Genomic DNA, 8,630 nt, shown 5'->3' on the forward strand with positions numbered 1-8,630 from the left:
CTGAATCAACATATTTCAAACAATAGACTCTTTAGACCTTATACTTTGATTGAGTACTACTAGACTGCTAAGGAAAATATTTCCACAACTTTAAACTACTGATAAAGCATCATGAACTGTCATTCATAAAAATCCAGTTTTAGGATAGGTCTAAAATAGGAAGGCAAGCTTCATGAATTCTCTTTAACTGCAGTGGCTCAGAACTCAGTATGTATATTATTTTTTTCTGTTCATCTCTCTGCATCTCCTGCACTCAACTGATGAGACTGACCCATTTTTCAGAGGTCTGAAGCATGTATATAGGTCACACTTTATCTGCCTGGTGGAAAGCTTGTTCACCTGTCCCCTCGAGCTGCCCACCTTATTCATCATGCCATTGTGATCTCTTTATTGGTATAAGCTATATAACCAGGTGAGTGCCTCAGTCCATTAAGGTTGGCAAAGCAACTTTCAACCAGAGCGTTCTTGCACCTTTGACCTGGAGATTGAACCTGGAGGCCGCCTCTGATAGGTTATGGTCTCCCTCCCTCAGCAGCGTCTTTTCTTGGGAATAATTCATTAGCAGAGCATTGCATTGCACAAGTGAATCCCAGAGTGAAGTTCCTGTGAAGTCTGCTGGCTTCTTCACTTGCATTTACATGTTCCAGAAACCTGCGGGAATAATTTTGATGTCTCATAACAGAAGCACTGAGATGCCATGAACAAGCAGCTCCTCTTTTTGAGAGTCCAGGGATGTTATGATTTCTTTCTTTGTCTCTGTAAAACCTGGAAGCTTCTGAGTCTGACAGATGCTATCACAGGAGTAGTTTAGGGTTGCCTTCTGCCAGTTGACTTTTACTAACTGTTGCATACACAATGGCTAGCACTCACGCCTACTCTCCAGAATAGAATAAAAAGTGTTCATCTGGACCCTCACCACACTGGAGGATGCTTCACTGCTGTGCCACCCTCTCTCCTCTCCCTCTCTCTATCTTATGTTTTTATCAGAAAAGAATCAGCTCAGAGCTATGAAGCCCCAGAGATCACAGAGGAAGGAGAAGCACAAGGAGGAGGAGAATAAAATGGTCAAAAATATTCCTTGTCCCTTAATGTTCCACTTACAGCCACAAATTCAGTGTGACATTCTCAATTTTTATCCAGTGATTACTGAAGAAACTCAGGGTTTTATCACCATCTTGGGATGGAAAATGTGGGAATTTTGCTCCCTTGTGAAGTTACTAGTTCCAGCTGAAGACACTAACAAAAGCAGACTTGGGACAAGGATTTGGATGAGTGTTTTCAAGTCATTATTAAGCAGTTTATAATCAGTATCCATTCAGCCTTAAAAAAACAAAACACAGCGATAATTTGTATGTGGCACATTCTCCCTGCAGATCTGCACGCGTCTTTGTCAATCAATACTGCATTTGCGTGAGTCTGCAGAACAAAACTAGATCTCTTGGTTACCAGAGGTTACCATGCCATGAGAAAGTCAAGGTAGTTGTTTTTTGTTTTTTTTTTTCCCCTACGATTCTGGCTCATGAATCACCAGAAAAATCTAGGTAGCAGAAAGTAGGACAGATTCAGGACAGGAGTGCTGGGGATGGCTGAGGATTAGGCATGAAGCAGAGATAAATGGGGACTGTGTGAGTAGCACATCCATCAGAGGTGAGCAGAAGACCGCTTCCAGTCGGTGCTGAAAGAGGGCTCCGCAAGTAAGAACCATTTCAGTAGAAAAATGTCATGTTGGAGTCCGCCTCGCTGTATTTAGGAATATCAACATTAAAAATGATTGCTCATCTCCATCTCTCCTCATAATTGAAAAATGTCCAATTCTGTACAAGTGTGTGTGGAGTAGACGGTATTGATTCTGCTTTAACTAGAGCAAAAAATCAGCCTTTTGAGTTTTTGCCAGTCGGAATGAGAGTCACTCACCACTTGATTATTATAAAAAGCATTAACAAGTAGTTAAGAACTTGAGTGAGTTTTATAGCTCCAATCAAATAATACAGTTGGCCTACACTCACAGCCATCCAAGTGCTTTAAGAATTAGTATTTTCTTCTTAATGCAAACCATATTGCAATTGTTCAATTAAAAAACAATATTTACTCACATATGCAATACAGTACACTTACCTGGGTATCCTTTATACGACAGCACATTTATTACATAGGACTTTATTTCAGGATAGAAAGTATGTACATTACATGCAATTCTTTCCCTTCTAGTACAGCCTTGCTGTCGCCATTCCTTCTTCTTTGTTTTGTTTACCACATAACCTGAAGTTCTTTTTCTCTCTCTTTTTTCTAGGAGAGTCAAGACATCACTCATGGATGGCGAAGATGTGCTTCTGCAAGATGTGCTAGACACACTTTCATCTCTAAGAACTGGATTGTTGGACAGATGTTTATCATTGTGTGTAAGCTACATTGTTACACATCAAATTGCGAGGTTGCAGGAGACCTGAAATACTATTTGTAATGAAAATGAAACTAGTTAGAAATAATCAGATGCATCTCATTTCAGAAAGCCATTGTCTAAACCATCCTGTATGTTTTTTAGTTCACTTTTTTTTTGCTCTCATCTTTTCAGTTGCAGAATTACATGATAAGCAAAAAGTCAAAACCATACCACTTTCAAAGAACTCAGGTGTAAAGGCTTTAAATCAAATATTGCCTCAGTGTATCTAATCTCAAACTCTAGCAGATTCATTACATGGGGACGTTTTGTTTTAGTAGAGACTTTAATTCAGGTCAATCACCCTTCAGTCCACCTCATCCACAAGCCTGAAATGTTGTCAACAAATAAGCCACTTCATTTAGTGATGATGAGCCCAAATAAGTGACACTCAGTATAACTGGGGCCAGTCTGAGGTAGTCAAGTTAATTTATACATCTAAGGACATCAAGGCTAATGTCTCTAGTGAGAGGTTGAGTTTACTGGCCATACAGATGTGAATCAGCAAGAGGGGCCTAGTTAAAGCACATTACAGCTGGTCCTTGTTAAGTACACATTCTTGTCCTTCTCTTCCCAGAAAGAATTCTGACGAGCAGGAATTCTTAAACTGAAATATGCAAAGCAGTGTCACTAGGAGGTAACATAAAGTGTTCATATATGAAGGCCTTGATTCATCGGATTTATCGGTTGGGATTTGTATTTATGGATCCAGTATACTTTGTAGGTCAATAGAAAAATCATCAGGAATATTACCAGTAACATATGACATTGCCTCTTTCATAGAATAATAGAAATAACCATCTACCACCCACCTGTCTAGATCTTAAATAAGTTTCCATCCCTTCGGTCTAACAAAATCTTTATAAGTCAACCACATCAGGTCTGTGTTAGGATATAAAGAGAAAAGAGTTGTTAATGCATAATTTAAATAGCATAATCTCTACCCTCTAGGAGCTCATGATTAATGATTTCTATCTGAACGAATGTCCCGTAACACAGTTATCAAATAAGTAGCTACACTTTCAAGAAGATAGAAACGTGTCCTTATGCGCCATGACTTGTGATATAATTGCTACATTCTTTTTGGATTGCCTTTTAGGGACATTAACATGGTTATGGAAAAAAAGTCTTTCTCTGAAAAAAATATATATATTCCCTCTTTTGAAAATGGCTAAGATTGGGGGGTGAGTGGGCAGGTAGTGGTGCACCTAGTTAATCACACACACTGCAGTGTGTGAGGACCCAAGTTCAAGACTGTGGTCCCCACCTGCAGGGGGAAAGCTTCACAAGTGGTGAAGCAGGGCTGCAGGTATCTCTCTGTCTCTTTCCCTCTCTACCCTTCCCCTCTCCATGTCTCTCTGTCTCTATCCAATAACAAATAAATCAATAAAAAAATTAGTAGAAAATAACTAAGATCCATTTGGAAGAAGTTTCAAAATAGAGGAAGATAGCAAGGTAAACTATAGGAAACATTTTTTTCTATGTTGTATCCTGACTCTCATAACTATTACAAGATTTCCCATAGATATTTTTTAAATATGCCAAAACAGATAATCACATGTTATCTTAAAGGGTCAATTTCAATAGTTAAATCTTACTTGGATGTTTATGTTCTGATACGTTTATGAAAACTGAATGCCTTTTTAAAGAGTGCTACCCCATTCCCATTTCAAAGACGAGTGATAGTAACCTCAAAGGATTCCACTATTTAGCATGTTTTTTTTTTCCCTGATGTAAGGAAAGCGATCTCAAGTCACTGGTAAATATTTTATGTTACTAGCTGTGAGAAATTAAAACCGGCATTACTGAACTGACATTGCTGAACAAAATGTCTAAGATGATTTTGAGCATTGTTATTTTACAATTGGTAGAAATCTAAAAAATCCATGTTGAGTGACAAATTGTAATTTTTTTTATCGAGGAGGCAGAGAGATAGCTCACCTGGTAGGGTGTCTGCACCACCATCCCACTGTCCGAGTGCCGCCCCAAACACCACTATGAGAGCTGGACTGGGAGGAGGGTTCTGTGCTGCAGAGTCTTCCTCTGATTTTCTCTTCATACACACACACACACACACACACACACACACACACACACACACACACACACACACACACACACACCATTACCATCAGGATGAATTCTGGAGGCTAATACCGTTAACTGTTAAAACTTATAACTCCCACACATGAGAGTGTGAGGTCTAAATGTTTACATAGTGTTTCCTACCATACACAACCATGTATGTTTCTGATACAGACCCCTAGTTTGTTTAAAGAAAATCAGTTTAGGGAGTCAGGTGGTAGCACAGCGGCTTAAGCACATGTGGCGCAAAGCATAAGTGTAAGGGTCAGCGAAAGGATCCTGGTCCCAGCCCCCGGCTCCCCACCTGCAGGGGAGTTGTTTCACAGGCGGTGAAGCAGGGCTGCAGGTGTCTGTCTTTCTCTCCCCCTCTCTGCCTTCCCTTCCTCTCTCCATTTCTCTCTGTCCTATCCAACAACAACAACATCAATAACAACAACAACAACAACAATAAAAATAAACAAGGGCAATAAAAAGGGAAAATAAATAAATATATTTTTAAATGATTTAAAAATATATAATCAGTTTAGACTGACTTATGTTCAACATGCGCTGGTGAATTCTATTGGAAGGAGGCACCACATGCTGGCGCTAACCATTTGGCTCCACAGCTAGAAACTGAGGCTTTCTGACTCTTGATTCACTGTCCTTACATATGTCCAGCCTCAAGCAACAAGTCTGGTAATTTCCCCAGGAACCAAGTCTATTTGCATCCAGGGTCTTTCTTGTCATTGTAAAAAATAGCCTGCTAAAATGATCTTTTTTTCTTTTTTGGTAACAGTCTTGGTGGTGTACTATGAGGATATATATTACTGTTTAAGGGATAGCTCATTCTCTCTGCTAGTAATTTTTATGTATTTTTTGATAGAGACAGAGAAGTTAGGAGGGAAGGGGGAGAATAAAGGCAATGAGAAGAGAGAGAGAGAGAAAAAGAGAGAGAGAGAGATCTATGGCACTGCTTAACCACTCCTGAAGCTTGCCCCCAGCCAGGGGAGACAAGGGCCTTGAACCCAGGCCCTTAAGCACCGTAGCATGTGCCATTGCCTGGCCAAGAATATCTCATTTAAAAATTTTCACTATGAAATCCAATTTTTTTCACTGTGGAGTCACACTGGGGCTGTATTTAACCAAGTTTAAGATTCTAGGTAGTTGTGTTTAGTGAAGTGAGGAGGTAAAAAAGGACTAATGGACAAATTCACTCATATGTGGAAGATAATGAACTGGAACACATAAACTTACGTGAGCAAATAAATAAATGTAGTAATCCGTCTCTAAGACTTTGTGAGAATTATGTTGTATCACTGGGGTCAGGGGAATGAAACTTCAGTGATAGGAGAATGGAACTCAACATCAGTGATCTTATAATCTTGTGAATCACTAATAAAGAAATTCTAAAAGGAAATAAAGTTCTAGGTTTAGGGGGCCGGCAGGAGCTGCACCCAGTAGAGTGTGTGCCTCATTCCTGAGGACCCAGATCCAGACCTGGGCCACCACACAGGAGCACCGGCAAGGGGTAGGAGGAGCTTCAGGAATGGAGGAACAGCGCTCTGCTGTCTCTCTCCCTCTCCCTCTCTGTTTCTATTTTCTATTTCACCCTTTATCTAGAGGAAGTAAAATGAAGTTGTCCCCAAGAGCAGGCACTGAGTTCAAGTGGAGAGAGAGAGAGAGAGAGAGAGAAGAAGAAGAAGAAGAAGAAGAAGAAGAAGAAGAAGAAGAAGAAGAAGAAGAAGAAGAAGAAGAAGAAGAAGAAGAAAAGAGAGGAGAGGAGAGAGAGGGAGAGGGAGAGAGGGAGAGGAGAGGAGAGGAGAGGAGAGGAGAGGAGAGGAGAGGAGAGGAGAGGAGAGGGAGAGGAGGGAGAGGAGAGAGAGGAGAGGAGAGGAGAGGAGAGGAGAGGAGAGGGAGAGGAGGGAGAGGAGAGAGAGGAGAGAGAGGAGAGGAGAGGAGAGGAGAGGAGAGGAGAGGAGAGGAGAGGAGAGGGAGAGAGGGAGAGAGAGAGAGGAGAGGAGAGGAGAGGAGAGGAGAGGAGAGGGAGACAGAGAGAGAGAGGAGAGGAGAGGAGAGGGAGAGAGGGAGAGAGAGAGAGGAGAGGAGAGGAGAGGAGAGGGAGAGAGGGAGAGAGAGAGAGGAGAGGAGAGGAGAGGAGAGGGAGAGGAGAGAGAGGAGAGGAGAGGAGAGGAGAGGAGAGGGGGAGAGGAGAGAGAGGAGAGGAGAGGAGAGGAGAGGAGAGGAGAGGAGAGGAGAGGAGAGGAGAGGAGAGGGGGAGAGATAGAGAGGAGAGGAGAGAGAGGAGAGGAGAGGAGAGGAGAGGGAGAGAGGGAGAGAGAGAGAGGAGAGGAAAGGAGAGGAGAGGAGAGGGAGAGGGGAGAGAGAGAGAGGAGAGGAGAGGAGAGGAGAGGAGAGGAGAGGAGAGGAGAGGAGAGAGAGAGAGGGAGAGAGGGAGAGAGGGAGAGAGAGAGAGAGAGGAGAGGAGAGGAGAGGAGAGGAGAGGAGAGGAGAGGAGAGGGAGAGAGAGGAGAGGAGAGGAGAGGAGAGGAGAGGAGAGGAGAGGAGAGGAGAGGGAGAGAGGGAGAGAGAGAGAGGAGAGGAAAGGAGAGGAGAGGAGAGGGAGAGGGGGAGAGAGAGAGAGGAGAGGAGAGGAGAGGAGAGGAGAGGAGAGGAGAGGAGAGAGAGAGAGGGAGAGAGGGAGAGAGGGAGAGAGAGAGAGAGAGGAGAGGAGAGGAGAGGAGAGGAGAGGAGAGGAGAGGAGAGGAGAGGAGAGGAGAGGAGAGGGAGAGAGGGAGAGAGAGAGAGGAGAGGAGAGGAGAGGAGAGGAGAGGAGAGGAGAGGAGAGGAGAGGAGAGGAGAGGAGAGAGAGGAGAGGAGAGGAGAGGGAGAGAGGAGAGAGGGAGAGAGGGAGAGAGAGAGAGAGAGGAGAGGAGAGGAGAGGAGAGGAGAGGAGAGGAGAGGAGAGGAGAGGAGAGGAGAGGAGAGGAGAGGAGAGGAGAGGGAGAGAGGGAGAGAGGAAGAGAGGGAGAGAGGGAGAGAGAGGGAGAGAACAACTAGGCAGAGGACCTTAGGCTTTGCTTCACTTCTCAGTCCTGCATTCCCACGGCATCAGTGACACCTTCACAGGACTTGTCCAGAGGAAAGTAGTCTGAACACTGAGCACCACTTTGGAGGCCAAGCAAAATTCCAGCACTGTTGTTGGAGGAGTAACAGGGCAAAGAAGTCTCTAATTCCAGTTGTCCTCGGCACTATTTGAGACTTTGGCCATTTTGGTTTTTTCCCCTATTTCCCCTATGAGAAGGGAAGACTTTTTGAGGAGACACCAGGAAGCACCATTCACCGTAGGAGGGCCGCTGGGAAGGTAGCCACACCTGCAGAATGAAGTGCAACGAGAGGACCGTGACTTCAAGGGACCCACGGAAAGCTTGTGCCAGGTGAAACTAAGGGAATAAATGAGGCCTGTGGACTCCGGAAGCTGCCATTCACTCCACGTTTCTCCCGCGTCTGGGTACTAGCTATCATGCAAGTTAAAATCTTTTAGGGCACACGTTCAACCCCACTTCTTTGAAATAAAGTTTGCAGGCTTCATACTCAGAGTCCTTTCTGACTCTCCTGAACTAACAGCCAAGAACAGACCAACAACCCCCAGGAGAGAGACTCTCTTGTGGGCCTGGGGGCAGCCCTCCCAAACACAATTAGATCACATAATTACAGAGGAGGTGGCCTCAGGCCTGGAGCATTTTGCTGCTATTTCAGAAACAGAGTGAAAGTGACTTTGAACGTGTCCCTGGAAGAAAAAACAATACACAGACATTGTGCTGAATAATTTTCACTCTGGCTCTAGATAGCAGCACTTAGGCGCCAGTTTCCTTTCTTTGCTGATCTTTTTCTCTTGTATGCTTGAAATAAATTAATTAATTAATTAACTTTGATGATTATTCAGATAAACACGTTTGAAAAATGGCTATTTCTCTTCAGTCTGCAGAGGGCACATTATAATAATTGAATTTTCTGAAATTAACTTCTACTCCATGGGCGGAAGATTTTGATTGATTTCAAAGCCCTGTTTCCACCAAATCGACTCATTTGTAGAATTTTAAAATATTTATATCACATACATATTTAT

General features: G+C 43.3%; 1 protein-coding gene across 1 annotated transcript in view; it reads left to right on the forward strand.

Annotated features, from left to right (window-relative positions):
• LOC103121840 (WD repeat-containing protein 72-like) overlaps nt 1–2,421 on the forward strand; it is a 102,279-nt gene extending 99,858 nt beyond the window's left edge. The window contains exon 7 of the mRNA XM_060178277.1: nt 2,291–2,421. Coding sequence (XP_060034260.1) covers nt 2,291–2,346 — 56 coding nt within the window. The 3' untranslated portion in view covers nt 2,347–2,421. The remainder of the gene's footprint in view (nt 1–2,290) is intronic.
• Nucleotides 2,422–8,630: the final 6,209 nt, after the last annotated feature.

Source organism: Erinaceus europaeus, chromosome 18, assembly GCF_950295315.1.
Source record: "Erinaceus europaeus chromosome 18, mEriEur2.1, whole genome shotgun sequence".
In the NCBI taxonomy this organism is placed as follows: domain Eukaryota; kingdom Metazoa; phylum Chordata; class Mammalia; order Eulipotyphla; family Erinaceidae; genus Erinaceus; species Erinaceus europaeus.